The sequence below is a fragment of the Tetrao urogallus genome, assembly GCF_951394365.1.
Source record: "Tetrao urogallus genome assembly, chromosome: 18".
Taxonomy (NCBI): domain Eukaryota; kingdom Metazoa; phylum Chordata; class Aves; order Galliformes; family Phasianidae; genus Tetrao; species Tetrao urogallus.
Genome location: NC_136831.1, coordinates 8654708 through 8674109, shown reverse-complemented (window position 1 = coordinate 8674109; position 19402 = coordinate 8654708). Strand labels below are relative to the sequence as shown.

General features: G+C 53.5%; 2 protein-coding genes across 2 annotated transcripts in view; one reads left to right on the top strand and one right to left on the bottom strand.

Annotated features, from left to right (window-relative positions):
• Nucleotides 1-10144, bottom strand: part of STX8 (syntaxin 8) — a gene marked incomplete at both ends in the record, with an annotated part of 78687 nt that extends 68543 nt beyond the window's left edge. The window contains 4 exons of the mRNA XM_079544155.1: nt 5771-5881; nt 7446-7540; nt 9880-9979; nt 10128-10144. Coding sequence (XP_079400281.1) covers nt 5771-5881; nt 7446-7540; nt 9880-9979; nt 10128-10144 — 323 coding nt within the window. The remainder of the gene's footprint in view (nt 1-5770; nt 5882-7445; nt 7541-9879; nt 9980-10127) is intronic.
• A 2611-nt stretch (nt 10145-12755) lies between these two features.
• Nucleotides 12756-18965, top strand: LOC306953335 (TBC1 domain family member 24-like; the record flags this gene model as incomplete). The annotated part of the gene is made up of 7 exons (XM_079544229.1): nt 12756-12867; nt 13832-14864; nt 15085-15243; nt 16127-16190; nt 16958-17053; nt 17311-17587; nt 18820-18965. The coding sequence occupies 7 exons, from the start codon at nt 12756-12758 to the stop codon at nt 18963-18965; spliced, it is 1887 nt and encodes a 628-aa protein (XP_079400355.1).
• Nucleotides 18966-19402: the final 437 nt, after the last annotated feature.

Genomic DNA, 19402 nt, shown 5'->3' with positions numbered 1-19402 from the left:
AGGTTGTCTGAGCAAACCTACGAGGCTAAACATAAAGCATGCAGCTCAGCTTCAGTCACTGACCTCCTTTTGACACTCTTCTCCCCAGGATAATGAACATTAAGCACTAATAAGAGGCATGCAGGCACAACCAGAGGCATGTGTCTAAAGCTGTGGGCTTTGACTTACTTTACTGCTGTTTGCTGTTCCTAACAGATCCAAACGCATACACCTTCCCCAGAACCACGGCCCTGACCTCAGTGAGCTCGTTAGAAAATGCTCTCCAAGAAGGAAGACGTGACCTGCCCTTGAGCACAGAGCCCTACAATTGGTGCTAGGACACAAGCATGGGGCTCTTGGTGGACAACTTCCTTTTTCCATCTCTTCGAGAAGCCTGATTCATAGATCTCTGCACACTAAGACTCGTCACATCTGAAGGCAGAAGACCACAGCTGCAGCAAACAATAATTCCAACAGCAGGAAGGAGTTCTAAAGGCATCTGAACAACATATTTTTAATCCTAATTTCCCAAAGGGCATTTACTCCTCCATAAACAATAGCAAGATTCACAAAAACAATTAAATACCTGATGGCTCATTGACTAAAGTCAGGCAGGCATCTGATGCCTACTTGCCATTAGGTAAAATCCCAGTTAGGATTAAGACTTCACAGAATTCTGGAACTGTAGGGGTTGGAAAGGGCCTCAGGAGACCTCACAGCGCAGCCCCACGGAAGCAGGTTCTCTACTGCAAGGTGCACAGAAAGGCATGAGCAAACAGCCTGCTGTGCTGTGAGCACACGGTACAGAAAGGAACCCAGACAAAGACACTGCGACCAGTTGGTATTGCATGAGAGCAAGATTAGGACAATAAGGTTTCTCTAAGTGTCAGAAAACACGAATACTTCATGAAAAATGGATTATTGAGAATATGGTAAATATGTCATGTTTTTATTTTCCCAGCTCTATCACCGTCACAAAGGGTGAATGATGAAGGGTGGTAACGACGCAGGCCCAGCCCGGTGCCCAAAGGCACGCAGCCCTGCGCTGCTCCGGCCCGCCGCGGCGCCGCCGAGGGGAGCGGCTTTCCCGGCTCGGCTCTCCCCGGCCCACCGCACGCCCGGGGCCATGGAGCTGCCCTCGGACTGGACCTGCCCCGTCTGTGGGCGGAACCGGGCCGAGGCGGCCTACGTGACGCCCTGCCGGCACCAGCTCTGCTTGGGCTGTGCGCTGCGCTGGGCGAAGCGGCATCGCACGTGTGCCGTGTGCAAGGAGAACATCGAGGCCGTCCGGTACGCGGTGCAGGCGGAGGAGGATTTCCTCGCGTGCCCCATCCCGCAGCCTGCAGGGCGCTCCGAGGACGAGCAGGAGGAGGAGCAGGGCTCTGCAGAGCCGCAGCTCGAGGCTCCCGAGCACGGCTTCCCAGCCGAGACCTGGGCGGACTTCTTCCGAGGAGATCCGGGGGACCTCGAACCGCTGCTCCGGTGGATCCAGCAGGAGCTCGAGGACATCATCGGAGAGGAGTGGTGGACAGTGGCTGCGGCGCGGGCTGATATCATGCACCTGCTGTGCCTGTTCGGGCTCAGCGAGGACACCCTGAGCCTGAACTTGGAGTCGTACCTGGAAGACCACACAGGTCGTGTGTTCGTGGCGGGGCTCATCGACACCGTTACGGCCCTGTACGGCCCAGAGCTCCGCCGGCAGCAGGACAACCAGGCTGCCCGTGAAACAGGAGGGCAGGACGGCCCCGCGGCCACCCCCAGCCCGGCCACCTCCCCGCTGGAGCCTCCTGCCCCCAGCCCGAGCCGCTCCACCAGCCCTGCAAGCCCCGGCGCCGAGTGGCTCCCCGGCGTCCCTCACGGGGGGCCCGAGCCCCGACCCGCCGCCCCCGTGTCCCCGCAGGAGCCGCAGGAGCAGCCGGGGCAGGCGGCGGCAGCGGGCCCCTCCGCCCAGGGCACGGACCACCAGCCTGGGGGGCCCCGACGCCCCCCGAGGAGGAGGGCCAGCAGCTGCCCCCCGGATTTGCCCCCGTCCCCCAAGAGGCGGCGCTAGGCCGGCACCCACTGCAGTGCTGAGCACGGCTCGCGGCTTGGGAGGCCATCAGTGATCTTGGTATAATTTTAGAGACAATTAAACAACAAAAAATTATTCCTGTTCTCAGTACCATACATTTGTCAGGAGGGATTTTAATAAAAAAAGTACTAACACACATTACGAAAAAGAACCCAGGCCCTTCTAAACGTTCCCTACGTGGCAATCACACATGGAGCTTCATGTCTCACAGCTATCTCAAGTTTCCTGGATAACTCAGCACAAGGTGCACACAGTGCATTGATGCAGGGTGAGCTGCACCCACTCCCACACGCTGACTGCTGGGGGAGACGGGAGGAACAATACAGCAGTTTCTGCTTCATTGAAGTCTCCCTTCTAACATCCTGCACAGATGTCTTTCCTAGGCAAATGGAGGGGAGAAGATACTGGAATTGCCAATTATAGAACATTTAAGTAACCCTAAACAGGCGGAGTCACGTAAACAGCATAATCTTTCCCCTGGAAAATTCCAGTTGCATCTTAATTAAGGCCGACAACGCCGGAAGGTAAACTAATGTTATACCAAAGTAATGTAGTGTCCTGCCCTGTGTTCCGGCCCAAGTTGTCAGTTAGGATAAATACCAAGAGCATTAAGGCCACTGTACTTCACAATCAGAAATAGCTTTACAGCAGTTTTCAAAGGATGTAAAACTCAGTGAATGGTGACCAAATATAAACGAAGATTAATTCTAGCGAAACCTTCACAATTACAGGCCGTGGGGACAATAAATATGTGATCAGTGGTGCAAGAAGGTTAATGAAAGGAATGACTGCTGGAAAGAAAAAGACTTCTGAAAATGTGTGCTGTCACATCAGAGGTGGATTAGATACAGAAAACCAATACAAAAGCAGAGAAAAGTGTCACTGCTAGAAATTAATCAAACAACGTGTGCTGATTTTTCTAATGCGGCGGGTAAAGCTGACTTTGAGACTCCAGACACACTGAACTCCAGACACGCCTTTCCAACCTACTAAACCCACAGCAGGTTGCTCCACAAGTCTAACAGCTTCAGAGCAACGCAGTGCTATAAACAGCAGCTTAACCCCACCAGGCAGCGCTGTCTTCTGGCCCCAGGAACAGCAGGTTGGTGAGGAAGGCACCCACCTCCTCTGCACACCCTGCATGCAGCCAGTTCCAAGTAAGGAAGGTCGAAGCAGGCACTGGCTGCACCTCTGTGCCTTGGAGAGCAAGAGCTGCAAGGGAGAGCATGGAAGGGGTGTGAGTTCACCAGCCAGTGAGGAGTTGGCAGGGTTTTGTCCCTTTTTCATTAAAGAGAACTATTAAACTTTAAGCCTTGCAACACAAGAAAACAAGCACTGTCTGATGTTATCTTCTGCTGGAAATTACTGGTTTCTCTGATCATTCCTAATGGAGCATGAAATTATCATGGGATTTTGATACTTTCTTCCTGTCAGCCTCAGTATCCCATGCGAGGGCAGCTGTAGGTCCAGCCTTGGCCCTCTGCTCACTCCAGGCCAGTTTTCAGGCAGCCACACTCACTCACATACCGGTCAGAGCAGGCCCCGGCTTCCTGGCATCACCAGGCCCTACAAAGCAGTGCCTAGCTGCTATTTTAAGGCTCCAGTTGACTCAGCGTTGGACATTAAAGCTATCACTGACGTACCAGGCAGCTTGGCACCACACTGCAGGGGAAGTCAAGGCCACAGAGCCAGGAGCGGATGAGACTGAAGCCTACAGTTTCACACCTGTAGCAGGTGTCAGCCACGCAAAGCTGACAAACTGTAACATCTCAGCAGGGCAGAACACAGTGTGGAAGGCAGCCCCTGCACCCCATTACTGACTGTGCACGTACACATTCTTCTACAGCAACATGCAAGAGAAACAAAATAACAGATCAGGGAAATTGAGCAATTCCTACGCCTGCTCCGGAGTGCAAACAGCTAGAGAAATGTCTTCCTTGCAGTTTAGGTCAGGCACGGCGCTCACCTTGGCAGCCCAATTTTTACCCTAGAACAGCATCATAGCATCTCTGCTTTTGGCTAAAAAGCAACCAAGGCTCTGGGCCCAAACAGCTGTGTTTCAGGAGCAGCTCCCAAAGAAGTACGTGTTGTAAAAAGTAATGCTCAGAAACGGCGCTGCCATTTACAGGCTATGCTCAACTAGTTTAACTGATGATGGGAATACAGCAAGTGCTGCAAACGCAGACTGCAGCTCTGCTTCTGTCCTGCACTGCCCTGAAGGACAGGACATGACCTGAATTCACAAAGGAAAACTTAGGGAGGTAAGTGCAGCTCTCTGAGCTGAAACCTAGCCAAAACAGCAGCACACAAGGCATCACACACATGGTGTCAGCACAATGGCAAGCCAGGCTTTTTTTGTTTTGTTTTAACAGAGGCATTTAATTTTATTTTTTTTTTCCATGAATGCCAGCTTGAGGCTAATAGAGATCAAAGCACATGAGGCAGTGAGTCAGAAGGATGCTTCTGAAGTTGTCCCTGACACACACCACAGTTCTGATGTACCAGAGCCCTAACACTGCGTCAAGATAGCAGGTCTGGCACCCAGCAGCCTGCAAAGGAAGAAGGAAATGACAACTGCATTTGGTTGCCCTTAGCCCAGCCACCAGCTAAGGAACCAGGATTATTAATTGCCACCACTTTTCTCCTCCTCTTCCACCAGCAGGTAATTCAGCTGGCAAATTAAACACATTTCAGAGAAAAAAAGGAGCCTCAGAGAAAAATCAGTTTGTGCCGATGGGGAGGCAGAGAACAGCTGAGGTGAACACAGAACAGCTGCAGGCTGAACCCAGGATACACCTCTTGACCAGTGGGATGGCACTGAAAACATAGGACAGAAAGAGGAACGGGAGGAGGGAGGCCAGGTGATGCTAATTGAAGCGTGAAAGGATATGGAACTGTAACAACCCCACAGGCATCTCCCTGCTATGCTGCTCAGCAAGCATTTCTCGGTATTTCAGTGAGGTGCATAAGCTCTTAGATGTACAGTAGCTGCAAGCAGCTTCTTATACACAGGCTGCAGCTCCCAAGGACTCAGCAGTAAAGCTGTGGGCAGCAAATACCCATTTACAGGCCTGCAGCCTGCCTTAAAAGATGCCTTATGGACAGCTCTAAGGACATATCAAGTCTGTGCCTAAAATGGCATGTTGTAGCACACACAGCACTGCAAGGCTCCCACCTATGCTGACATGCAGGATGCCAGCAGTTACCTTGGGCAAGAGGCTCAGATCTCACTCTTCAAGGGAAAGCTCTCCCTTTCTTCCTGATCAGACAGAGATGGCCAGGGATGGATTATTTCTAGGAACACATTAAGGACGACAACTATCAGCCATGATGGAGCTCACATGAGGTATGAAAATAACTCAGACTGCCCTTCCCACTCAAAGACAAGCTCTTTGATATTCAGAAGTTTAAGCCCCATCCTGACAGCTTTCCTTCCAACAATTCACCATAGCCCACAGGCTGTGGCACCCATCAGGCCAGCTCTGTGACTGGCTCTGCCAGATCATGGGCAGCTATCATCTCCAAGCAACTGTCCACTCCCTTGTTCCCCCAGCTCTGGAAAACATTAATGACATTCTCATCAAAATCAAGCACATGATTTCCAAGCAAATCAAAGCGCACTTAGATACAGGTAAATTAATTCCATGGATGCATTTAACATCAACTTCAGAGAACCCCAAAGCACAAGTCACACCGCTCATGAAGACAGCAGCATCATACCTGATCACATCTGGTTCTGTGCCCTCGTTCTTGTAAGATGCCTGAAGTTGTTTCTGTCGTGTGAGAAGGTCATCCACCAAGTTCTGCCTCCTGTCTCCCTCCAGCTGGGTGCTAATCGACTCGGTTAAGGAGCACATTTCAAAGCATGGAAAATCTTAAAAGTTGAATATAAAATCAAACCTGCTATACGTTTTTAAAATAAATCCTGATCAAGAAAATAACAAGAGCAACTGGAGCTGTAAGAAAAGGCTGTAGCATCTAACAGAAGGATGGGCCACATCCCTCATGACACCTACTTTCCTTCAGAACACTTCTCCAACGATCATACATTTCCAAGACTAAGATTCATGCAGTGACTGCAGTGACCTCCTGCTCATCCTCTGAATGCAATCAGCAAAACCGAGAGGCTCTTTACTGCCAAGTTAGCACAGGCATTACAGATTTGACCTCCACCATAATTCTCCTGTCAGTTACTACTCAGAAGTGCTCTGCAGCAGATGGGCTCTGTAACACTGGCAGCACACAGCAGCGTGCTCAGGGAAGGGTTTGCCCTATCCTATTGTGATTGAACCTGGGCAGGCTCCAAAAGAGCAGAGCTCTGAGGTTCAGCAGGGTGCAGCACATCTCATCTGCCAGGAGCTGAGCCTCATACACCACCCAGCTGAGCAGCTCCCCACTAAGTCATCAGCAAAACACCAACAGTTTCCTTCAAGCAGTTGTTTCCATTTGCAGTTCATCAATGGGACACCCTCAGAGCCACTGGGACGGAAGGAAAACAATTTGTTCAGCAAGTCTGAAACAGAAGATGCCCAAAGCTCTGCAGTTCTGACAGGTGACACACTTGTTTTAATTCATCTCAGAGACATTCCAAAGGACTGCTACCTGTCTTCCAAGCACTGCTGCACAGATGGTGCAACTGCCATGGTGGTTTCTGTACGTTATCTGCCACAGCAGTAGCATTCATTCGCCCTGAAGCACTCCCTTGACGTAAAAGTTTTACCCAGGGCCACAGCTCAGCATTCAGAGGCCTCACGCTGTGAAAGGATTTCTTCTACACTAAGCTTGAAATTAAACATCCATCCATTCAACCACCAGACACACCTCTGGGGGGATGGACGTGCTTCCAAATCCCTACACCTCACCATGCAACAAGAAGAGCAAATCCAAGCCAGGCCATGGGGCAACGCTCCTATAAAAGAAGCCTGGGATTTATAAGATATATTTTAAGGCATATCAATAATATTTTACAGATGCTTTGCTCCTTGTGCACGCTGGGGCTGGCACTTCCCTGCCCTCAGCCCAAAACATGGCTTCACCCCTCCAGGACTGAAGTCAGCCAACACCACAGCCAAGAGAAAATAACAGCAGAGGGGGTTTTCTGCTAGGTGGGTGAACGTGGCTCATGAGAGAGCTGTGCCATCAGCAGCTGCATGTGATGATTCAGAGCAACTGAGCCAGCCCTGTGCCCACTGCACCAGAGGTGCCCAGGCTCTCAATCCTTTCCACAATACAGCTGCAATAAAAATATTACCCACCATTAACTGACAAAATTGTAGCGAAAAAAAGACCTTCCCAAAATTGAACAAGAAAAAAAGAGCTTCCTTGCAATTACAGCACGTTTTCAGACCCTCCCCTACAACAGGGCAAGAGCAATGAGATGCTGTTGTGCAGATACATCTGGTGCGTTGACACAGCCCGGAGCAGGGAGTCCTTCAGCTGATCAATCTTCTCTTTGAGATTCTGCAGTGAGGACCTGATGATCACATTGAGCTGCAGGAAAAGAAAGAGATGCTTTGTCTGAACTGTATTTGCATCACAGCATTAAATGCTATTGCATGCAGGTAACAATGCATTTACTTTCAGCTATACAGGTGGGAAGGATCCTATACTGAACCAGCCCACCTCAAAGTCCCAAAGAGAACACCATCACTTTACATGCTTACAACACGAGATAAGTACAACTAGTTTCACAAACACTGTTCTAATGCATTGATGCTGTTTAATATGGAGAGCTCTCTTTCAAGTCTTTCTAAACAGATTCCTTTATATGGGCAAAGTATTTCAGCACATTTTAATATTTTCCAGCTCATTTTCCAGTCCTTTCCTCTGATCTCCAACACAAATAAAGGCGCCAGCTCCCGCTGCCACTGGGTTTCTTTCCCAGCTCCCACGAGGGAGGGAAGCTGACTACAGGTTCAGACATTCCCTCCACTGAGTTCTTCCAGACTTTGAGGATCCCACAGGCATTCAGCTTCCCCCAGTGCCACCTCTCAGCACCATCTGTGACACCTGCCCATCTCCCTGCCCATGGCTCGGGTGCATCTGTTCCTACTAGAAATGCAGTTAAGCTGTTTGCATTTTTCCCTGCTCTGAGCAAGCTGAGATTTCTGGGAACCCTCCTCCTTTTTCCTCCACTCCATCCCAAATTAAACCAGCATTGTCTTGAGCAATGCCTACAGAGAAAGGCATCAGCACAGCAACAGAGCAGCTCGAGCAAAAGCCCCGGACTCCATCAGAGCACTCAGTGGCTCGGGCTGGCTGGGATCTGCTCTCCACCACCTCCAAACAGAGACAAAATGCACAGCCACACACCGGTGCAGTTTGAGAGCACACAACCAGACAGCTACAAAACCCACACTCAAACATAGCCAGGCACTAATGCAGCATTCCCAAAGCCACAATGGGGCATGAGAGATTTCAGGAAATTCAACGTGCAGCATACCCTTTAGCTCTGCAGTATGGTAATGAAACATCTTTCCATTTCACATCTTCATTTCCTGCACTCATATGCAGTCTGAGAATGCTGCACTTAATGAGCACAACAAAGGAACAAAGGTATATGCGTCCAAGAATGCCATCCAGCACACAGATTGCTGCTACTCTGGCCAGAAATTGTGCTACAAACAGAATCACAGAATGGCCAGGGTTGAAAGGGACCTCAAGGATCATGAAGCTCCAACCCCCCTGCTACACGCAGGGCCACCAACCTCCACATTTCACAGCAGCCCAGGCTGCCCAGGGCCCCATCCAACCTGGCCTTGGACACCTCCAGGGATGGACGGGGCATCCACAGCCTCTCTGGGCAGTCTGGTTCCACTTCCATTAAGAGAAGAAAAAAAAAACAAACAAAAGAAAGAAAAAAAGGAAGTTTTAAGATCAGCTCAATTGAGCAGAGGTCACAGATCGTAAGAGCTGCCTTGGAATCATTCCATGCAGGTTTCTCTTCCCCTTTTCAAATCTTATGCTCAAAGCTTACTTAGCAATTATCAACGGGGCTTTTTTTAGCCATGCTAATGGCAAAACAGGATGAAAATAAGAGCTTGGTCACGTTCTCCCTGCCAGGCAAATGCTGCACACACTTTCATGCTGCAGAAGCACTCAGCTGTCATGGAATGCAGCACTGCTCAGCCGTGAATTTCTCAACATGCATTTCTGTTATGAAAACAACTCTTCATTGTGGGACAATTGTTTGCAGTTGAACCAAACACGGCCAAATATTCACCTTTAACTGCTAATGGATTAAGTGAAACTGCAATCGGAAAACACCGGGCATGGAAAGAATGATGTTGTATAGAAATAAGCATAATGTTTCCACAACACAGAACCCGGAGGAGCTGCGCTACCAGAAAGGCTTCAAGCAGCACCAATACAACTCGTGTGTGCTTTTTTTTGTTGTTGTTTTCCTGGAACATCGCAGACCCCAACGACTCAAACCAAAGAACTTTGTCCTCTATAAACACAGCACAATTAAGCAGCACTCTTACTGCCAGCCTCCTACTGCTCCAACACAGCAGTTTAAACACAGAAACGCCTTCCTTTTGAAAGCAGAGTTCAATCGCCACCGTCAGGCGCTGCAGCTGGAGAAAACACCCCGATCACTCCCAAAGCCTCTTTTCAATTCGTGCCAAATTCGAGTCCCTCGTCAGAAGCACCGATCGTTGCGCAAAGCCCACACAGCGTTCCTCAAAGCAATGCTTCAATGCTTCAAAGAAAGCATTTCCAAAACGCGACTCTGTGACGACAGCTGGCAGCACGGAGGCCATCTCGCGTCCTATTAGAGCTACGCCGTAAAGAAGGGCCCCCAGGCCGAGCGGGGCCCCGCGCCTTACCTTGGCCGAGCTCTCCCCGTTGCGCCGATGCCGGCTGCGCTCCTGGATCCGCTCGGCCACCTCCTGGGCCAGCTGGCAGGCGGCGTCGTACTGCGAGAGCCTGAGGGACGGGACGGGGAACGGCGTCAGCGCGGCGGGGCCCGGAACCGCCACCGGACAGAACGCGGAGCCTCGGTCCAAAATCCCGAGGCCGCTCCCAGCCCCCCACAGCCCAGCCCAACCCAGCCCCCGCCCCGGCCGGCCCTCACCAGGGGTCCGGAGCCATCACAGCCAACCGGAAGTGCCGCTACCGCCCGGAAGTGCCGCTACCGCCCGGAAGTGTCCGCGGTCCCTCTGTGTCACGTGACAACGGCGGCTGCCGAGGCTCAATCCCCGCCGGCGCGAGCATCCCGTGCGAGGGGGCGGGGAGGTAAAAGTGCGTGCAGGCGTACAGCGCTCTGCTGCCGAAGTGCGCGACGAAGCGGTGAGCGCTTTGTGGTGTAAGATGCGCAGTGCACAGATACAGTGGCGCACGGCACTTGGGGCGCAGTGCAGAAGTGCAAAGGTACATAAGTGCACGGTGTGCGGTGCGGAGCTGCACAGAGGCCGGGTGCGATGTGGGGTACGGATGTGCGGGGCGTGCGGCACGCAGCACAGAACTGCAGAGTTGCAGGTTACAGAACTGCGTGCTGCGTTGTGCAGTGGGGTGTGTTGTAAATGCACAACGATCCATGAGGACAGAGATGCACAATATAGGGCACAGAGGTCCACAGCTGAAGGGGTGTAAGGGTGAGCAGGTGCACAGCTTAGAGGTGCTGAGTGTGTGGCACACGGTGCAGTGTGCACAAAGCAAGGCTGTGGATGTACACAGGGACGTGGTGCAGAAGTGCACAGCACGGTGCACAGCACAGGCCTTTTGCAGCCCTGGCAGTAATGGGGCTGAATGCCATGTGCACAGCAGTGGTACCAACCCCCATCCCGTGTCCTTGGCTGCCTCTTCCAGGGGTGACATCCCCGTGGCATGGGATCCCTGTGGCTGGATGTTGGCAGCACGTGGGCATTGCTATTGCAGAACTAAAGGCACCGCAGCCCCAGGGTGCCCAATGCCAGGCATGGGGACAGCAGCGAGGAACAGCCAAGGCAGAGGAGGGGTGAGGATATCCCGGTGTGTCCAGCCTGTGAGACCCCAGGCCTTGGGGCACAGCAATGGGGAGGAGTACGCAGTGACATAGGCCTGGGGGTGAGGCCATATGCTTCTTCCCTGTCTTCCAGTGGGCAGAGATTTGCTGTCGTTGAATTTTGCTCCAAAGAAATGTCCCCAGGAGCAGGCAGGGCGTGATGCTGAGAAGCCATGATGCTGCCTTGTTGACACTGTCAATATTTGGGCTGCGGATGGCTCCTGAGGGCCCTGCAGTAAAACCAATGGCTCCAGAACTTACAGCAGCCCTCTTCCAATGCACATGGGCACTGGGGCTCAGTGTCCCATTTGCCACCATCTTATTTATGATGCATATCACTGCCAATATGAGCAGGTGCCCTAAAAGTAGTGACAGCATGATAGTGATGTTTTATTGGCCTCGTTATATGGGATTATTGCTGCATTTAGCCCAGTATGACACAACTTGCATCACAACCATGGACCCAGCAGGTCCTGCTATGGGTACCCTGACCCCCCCATCCCAACCTGACACCCAGCACCAGGCTGGCAGAGTCTGGGTGCAGGTAGCTGCATCAAACATTGATGCCCCAGCTGTGCAGCTCAGCCGGAGGCAGCACAGCACACTCACTACATATTTAATTTGTTTCTCCATTAAAAACTCGTGGAGCAGCAAAGCCATGTCGCGTGGTGCCCAACTCGCTCCCATCTCACATCCTGAGATTTCTGAAGGAAGAAGATTCTGTGCTTAAAAGAATCCTGCTGCTAAGTGTTGCCTGAATGATGGATCCTCCTCGCCTTGTGCTCCTTTCAGCTGCAATGGGGCTCCTCCTCAAACTCAGCTCTTATGCCCATGCCTGCAACACAGTTTGTAATCCTGCAAAGCACTTTGAGGCAGAATCAATCAGCAGTAACAGTTTCAAATGGGAGAGGATGGAAATACTGAAGTATAGAATTGTGGTATTTTGAGGCTCCATGGAGCAGCTGCCGAGCTGGGAGGTCCGGCAGGGGATGCTTGAATGTGCTTTGCCATCCCTTTCCCCAGGACCGTGCAGTGGTGCACCATCCATGGAGGTGCCCCAGGCTGTGGATGGGCCCTGGACAACCTGAGCTGGAGGGAACCAGCCCACGGAGAAGGTGGGGACCATGAGGACCCTTCCAACCCAACCATGCAGTGGAGTCTCTGGTTTTGCTTTGTCTCCAGATGCCCCCAGTGCTTTCACCCACTGATGCTCCCCAGTGCTGCATGTGGCGCTGCCCAGCCAAGTGCAGCGTGCTGCCAGAAGGGCATCGTTTTGTCCTCGCAGCCCCAACCCCTCTCAGCAGCTGGCTCCCAGCCCTCACCATTCACGTGCTCCAATTTCTCACTCCCTGAGACCCGCACCATCCAGCAGGAAGCGGTTCCCAAACCATTTACCATGTTTATGCTTTCTCAGCTCAAGGACGGTCCTCCCTTATCCCCTCACCCTCTCCCTGCCCGGGAGTGAACGTGAAATAAAGGTTATCCTTGGGGAGAAAAACAAACCACGCAGTTCAACAGCCGTGTTGCTGTTTTGATACCTATCTCATCCCCTCCCCAGCCTCGGCGCACCGCTGGGCACAAAGGGGTGACCGAGACGCAGAGCTGCTCCACCCCTCGTGCTATTTACACCAAACACGTGCCCCGTGTGCAGAAGGTGCATTAAAAGCGGGGCAGCAGCTGCAGCGGGGTAGCAGCACCGGGGCTGTGTGCAGCGTGTGCATGCTGCAGGTGGGGCTCAGCCTGCCCTGTGCCCCCGAAGGGGCGGCCGGAGCCTTTCCTGCACAGCTGGATGGGGACGGTGGGGACGGCGATGGCACCAGCACTGCGCAAGGTGGGTGAGCACCATACTGGGGATGGGGCCTGGGCTGCAGATATGTCCTGAGCCAGGTGCCTGCAGCCGGGTGGGCTCAGAGTGTGGTGCTACTTATGGCTTCTCTCCTACTGCAAGTACAGGGGCAATTTGGGAATCATGGCAGCACCCAGAGGTACAAATAACCCTGCTGCATCCCCACTGTTTTAGCCTGGTTTTTATGGCCGTAAGCGTGGCTGTGCTGAGTGTTCTTGTGTGACCCCCTGTGTTTTCAGCCTGGTGCTCTGCCTGAGTCCCAGCCTGGCTGCTCAGAGCAGCATGAGATGCTCTGCAGAGCTGAGCTGGCCGTGCTGGCTGGGCTGAGCCTAAGCAGGAGCCGAACTGAGCCAGCACGGTGCAAGCAGACCCGGCCCCCTGCATGTGGCACTGTGGCTGTGCCGTGCTGTCCCTCAGGTGACCCCCCTGAGTCCAGAGCAGAGAGGTTTGTCTCTGCACAAATCCACAGGTGGGATCCGAATCTCTCCGCCCTCTCCTGGCTGAGTGAGCACATCTAACATGATATACTGGAGAATTAAGGTGTGTGCTAATTGGCTGTATCCTTCTGGCTATTAGCTGCCTGGCACAACTCCGATGGAAACAAGCGGGATGTGGGGCTGAGCCCGACGGTAACACCAAGGAAAATGCCTCTGTTTTCTCCCTAGGAGGAGCTCAAACCCTGCTCACGGCGCTGTTCTGAGTGCAGCCATTCCCACTGCCAGTGCTTTTGCATACAACGGTGCCGGGCTGCCTGGCTGGGCTCACGGGGACATGGGGAACAGGGACCTGCTGGGGGCTGAGCCCCCAAGGGATGGGGGGCTGTTCTGCCCTTTCCCTCAGCAGGGAGGGGTATTGCTATAGGAGGAGGTGCTCCGGGACCTCACTGGGCTGTGCCAGGGCGACACTTTTAGTGGGGTGCCGTGTGGAATTAAAGCTCTTTGTCCCACAGTGCTGCTCAGCTCCTCTCCCGTCACCGTCGTGGTCACACCGGAGGATGACACGTGGCACATCAGCGGCTCCTGTGCGGGCGGTGGGCCATTCGTGGACTGGGACCAGACGCCAGAGGTGGAGCAGCAGGCAGATCCACCCGAGGACGCGCTCAGCCGGCCTCCCAAGGAGCTGAAGAAGCTGGCGAGGGAGGGCTGCTGGGCTGCCAGCCGCGCGCTGAGGGCTGCAGCTTACCGGCACCTGTGCCAGCGCGTCGCCTGCCGCCTCGTCACACCCGATGCCCTGGTGTATGGGGACGTGGCTGCACGGCTCTTCGGAAAGCACGGCGCCAGCTCCCACCCGCTGCCCGACTTCCTGGCAGGCTGCTCCCTGCCCACGTACTGCCTCAACGTGGACGGGGTCACGGCGCTGAAGAAAATCCTCATCTGTGTTGGCAACCTGTTCCCTGACATCACCTACAGCCCGGCGCTGCCCTCGTTGGTTGCTTTGCTGCTGCACTACAGTGAGGATGAGGCTCAGTGCTTCGAGAACATCTCCCGCCTCATCGCCAGCAATGCCCCCCACACCAGCTACATCGACCAGTCCTTCCTGGCTCATCAGGCCTCCTGCATGACGTTTGGGGACCTGGCCAACAAGCACTGCCCGGCAGCACACAAGCTGATAGCCAGCACGTCTGAGAACGTCTTTGAGGTGTACTCTGAGTGGCTGTCGTGGCTCTTCCGCGACCTCCCCTTCAGCTACGCCATCCGCGTGTTTGATGTCTTCCTGCTGGAGGGGCAGAAGGTGCTGTACCGCATCGCCCTGGCCCTGCTGAAGCAGTACCGGCTGTCGGTGAGCTCTGTTGAGCAGGAGGGGACCGATACCAAGGCAGAACTGCAGGTCTTTGTGCAGAACATTGCCCAGCACGTCACTGTTGACAAACTCCTGGAGAGAGCGTTTGGCATCCGGCTGTTCTCCCGCAAGGAAATCTGGCTGCTGCAAATGGCCAACAGGAAGGCACTGATGGAGAGGGGCATCACCATGGTGCAGGGCAGGTAGGAAGCCGGCCTGTTTGCCCACAGTGCCAATGATGCTCTTGGGGCAAAGTGGGTCAAAAATGGGCTCTAGTGGACATGGAGCACAGGGGAGCTCCAGCGTGTCCCTTGGCTGTGGTTATGCTGCACAGACACTGCTGAGATTGTGCACCCCCTGTGGCACATAACGGCACATTATGGGTTCACCAGCTGAGCACTGATACACTCCTCTCTTTCACAGGCAGTCCTTCCACCTGGCCGTGGACATGCAGAGCTTCAGCTCCAGCATTGTATCAGCTCAGGAGATGCGCATCATCTGGTCCTGGATCCCCGAGCGCTTCTCCCTCTTCCCCCCACTGCTGCTCTTCTCCACCTCAGAAGATGGGTGCAGCCTGCAGAGGTGAGTGTGATCTACTGGGCAAGCTGGGTCAGATGGACAGACATAACATTGGGTAAGAGTTACTGGTATAGAGAGGAGCAACTGCAACATCTGTGGGACATATCTGAGGTCTCCTGGGGACGCTCCTTGAAGACCCTTTGAGCAAGGAGTGCCTTCTTCAGTGGCACATCATGCTGAGGCTGCACAGAGCAGGCCAAGCTCAGGTACCACCCACAACGGGGGAGACACCAAACCCTCCAAACTCAAGCTAAGAGAGTCCAAATGCCATAGTCAATGCCCAAATCTGCAAGAAGTGAGGGAAGTGCCAAGGACCCGGTGACAGCTGCAGAGCAAAGGGCATGGGGAGAGCAGAAACATCCCCACAATGCTCCATGCTGGTCATGTCAATGACACACAGCTCCCTGCTGCATGGAAAACCCGTGGTTTTCCATGGGGTTTATTTGGGACTGCTATAATTCTTGGCATAGTGTCCATGCTTGCACCATGAGCTTGTCCTCAGCGCAGGGGAGATGAATGAAGGCCACACAGCAGCATGTCCTGCAGTTTCACCTTAGCACAGCGGCAGTGGGGCTCACAGGGTGGGTGTCAGGCAGGAGCTTGGGCTCCAGGCGGATGAGAAGCACATCCAGAATAAATGCAGGAAATAAATTGCTTGGGAAACAGCTCCATGGAGTGTCCCCCCCGAGCCTGGTGCTGAGAGTGCATGGGTGGATTTTATGTTTGGATTTATGTGAGTTGTTACCTGTGCTGCTGAGCAAAACTGATGCCTTAGAAGTCCCAAAGCCAGCTCCCCAATGCCGGCACCAACAGAGGAGCTGCCCAAGCTACGTCCCTGGGCTCAGCCCTGCACCAACGCAGCCTCATTGTGTTTTAAAACTCCCAGGTTTTACTCGTGCTGTGAAGGTTACGAACCGACGGTGCTGCTCCTAAAAACAGCGGAGGGGGAGGTGAGTATTTCTTGAGCAGGGAGGTGGGCTGTGCTGTGTGACAGGGGAAGGTGCCCCTGCCACCAGTGCTGGCTCCATCGCTGTGCTGCAGGGGCACCAAGAGGCAGCTCAGACACTGGCTAAGGGGGGGGGCTGCTAGTAAAAGAGGAGTCTGTGAGATGGAGAGAGGCCATGAGAGAGGCGTTGTTGCACTTGGAGACTAAACCACGAAGCCTTTGCTAAGCAGGCTTCTCTGAAGTCAGCAAATGCTTTGCCTTAGCGAGGACTTCCTTTCAGTGCATTAAATGCAACAATCCCTCCTTGACTGCAAGAGCAGCCACACAAGGGAAATGGAGTGAAGTAAGGACAGCTCTTAAAATATTTGAAAGTCGTGGAATAACTGCAGAATTACCTGAGCCAGGCATCTTCCCAGGGACTTTGAGAGTGGCTCATAAACTCATATTTTATGTCTGCACTCTCTATCAAACAGCAGAGGCAAGCTCTGTAAATGACTCAGCCATCCTAGAGATTTATTGGCCAACAAGTCCTGACCTCCCACCCCCAGCATTCAAGTGCAGTGAAGAGAGAAACACTGCTGCCCCCAGGGCCTTGTGCAGACAAGGAAAAGTGACTTATAAAATCTTGTTTCCTGCATGTTTTAGCTCATATTCTCCTGTACACAGTCCCAGGGAGAGGCAGAGCCTTTGCTGTGCTGAGCACACAAGAGCTGGCCTCAGTGGAGGCTTCCACCTGTGCTCCCTGACAGCTCCCTGTGCTCTCTCCCAAAGGTGTGTGGGGCGTTCCTCTCCTCTGATTGGAGTGAAAGGAAGAAGAACGGGCTGACATCAGGCTTTTTTGGGACAGGGGAATGCTTCGTGTTCACTGTAAGTCAAATTTATGCTTATGGGCTTGTCTTCCATTGCTACTTTATTCCTCTAACTCCAGGCACGGTGGCACACCATCCTTTAGAATGTTCTGTTAGAAAAAAAATGGAAAACTATTTCCCAGAGCATCCTTAAGGGATGACAGTGAGACAGTGTGTGCTGCAGGAAGGGATCCTGAGCTGTCCCTCCCCTGCTGCACGTCGTGGCCCACAGGCAGCCATGCAGTGATGCCCCAAGGGCTTTCTCCTGCTTTCCAGGTGCGCCCAGAGATGGAGAGGTACGAGTGGGTGTTCATCAAGAAGCCAGAGCTGGCCAAAGCCATGCCACGCTCGCGCCAGCGCTCACCATCACCCGTTCCCACACCTCCGCTCAGCTCCTCCCCAGACAGCCGCAGTGCCAGCCCCAACCTCCTCACCGTGCCTGCACCGCAGAGGAAGGGCCGCCTGTCCCCGTTCCTGGCTATCAGGCATTTCCTCCTGCCTTCCAAAACAGCCTCCATGTTCATGTCCGGCTCTCGGGAAGGGATCGTTATCGGTAATTACCTAATGGCAGGCACCTCTGTCAGCATGCAGCTGCTTTGAAAAGAGCTTCCCCTCCAGGTTAAAATCCAAGCTGTCCATAAGGCAAAGACCTCCTGTCTTAGTCAGACCCCTGAAGTCATAGAATCATAGAATCACCAAGGTTGGAAAAGACCTAAAAGCTCATCCAGTCCAACCGTTCACCTATTCCCAATAGCTCCTACTAAACCATGTCCCTCAACACAACATCCAGTCTTTCCTTGAACACCCCCAGGGTCGGTGACTCCACCACCTCCCTGGGCAGTCCATTCCAGTGCCTGACCACCCTTTCTGAAAAGTAATACTTCCTAATGTCCAGCCTGAATCTCCCCTGCTGTAGCTTGAAACCATTCCCTCTGGTCCTAAGTCAGGGGAGATGAAGTCAGTCCCCTCTTCCTCAGGTCAGCAGGAGAATGAAGGGCTGCACAAGGGCACAGATGCCCTTTCTGAGAGCTCCAGAGCAGGTCCCAGCTGAGCAGGAGCTCTGCATCCTAAACCTCCCAGCCACATGTGGCAGCCATGCCCTTCCTGGCCCTTTCCTCTGCGTCTTGAGTGACGGAGGGCCACAAAGATGGTGAAGGGCCTGGAGCATCTCTCCTATGAGGAAAGGCTGAGTGAACTGGGTCTGTTCAGCCTTGAGAAAAGAAGACGGAGAGGGGACCTGATCCAGGTCTATAAGTATATAAGGTGTGGGGGGCAGAATGGTGAGGCTGGACTCTTTTCAGTGGTGAGTGGAGACAGGACAAGGGGAAACGGCCGGAAACTGCAGCATAGGAAGTTCTGCACCAATGTGTGCAAGAACTTCTGTACAGTGAGGTGACGGAGCACTGGAACAGGCTGCCCAGGGAGGTGGTGGAGTCTCCTGCTCTGGAGATGTTCAAGACCTGCCTGGATGCCGACCTGTGCGACCTGCTGTAGGGAACCTGCTTTGGCAGGGGGTTGGACTCGATGATCTCTGGAGGTCCCTTCCAACCCCTACAATTCTGTGATTCTGTGATTCTGTGACTGAGAGGAGATGCGGGTGGGGAACAGCTTGCAGAAGAGCCAGGCACGATCCCCTGGGGCAGATGCACCAGCTGTCTGTGACAGCTCTGTGGTGTGGCCGTAAGAAATACTGCTGAGAGATGGGTACAGTCCCAAGACCTGGCCAATGCCTGCTGGGGCAGCAAAGGGTGACCACAGATCCCAATGCCTGGTGTGCTTTTGCAGGTGGAGGGGGAGGCCAAGCACTGTCCCTCGATGCCAACCTGCTCTGGGGACACACGGAACCCTGCGAGACCTTTGACAACCCTCCGCTCTGCCAGGAGAACTTCAAGGTGCAGCTGCTGGAGGTGTGGGGCTTCCAAAATACTTAGGTCCCATGGGGTCAGCTCCTCACTGTGCTGCTCACCAAGGCAGGAACAACACGGCACCAGTCATGGCTCCAGCACGACTGCTACGATCCCTGCCAGCAGCTCTGTGTGCCTCTGCTCGCCGTGCTCCCCTCCACGGTCACCAGCCATGGTTGCATGAGGAGGGCCATGAGTGTCAGGAACGAGACTCCTCCCACAGCTCAGACACAGCTCCACCTGCTCTGCTCCCATTCAGGATGCTAGAGGGGAGGCAGGTCGCTGTTTTCTATGCTTCCCGGGTCTGTTTGTGGCCAGCAAAGCAGCCACACCACAGCACAGGCAGCCTGGGGTGGGAATCTTGAGCCTAGGCAAAATCCAGCACCAAGGTACAAAGTTCACCATAAGAGCTTTCCACACCTCAATTCTCAGCCCAAGCCCAAGTGCCCCTTTCAACCATGTGT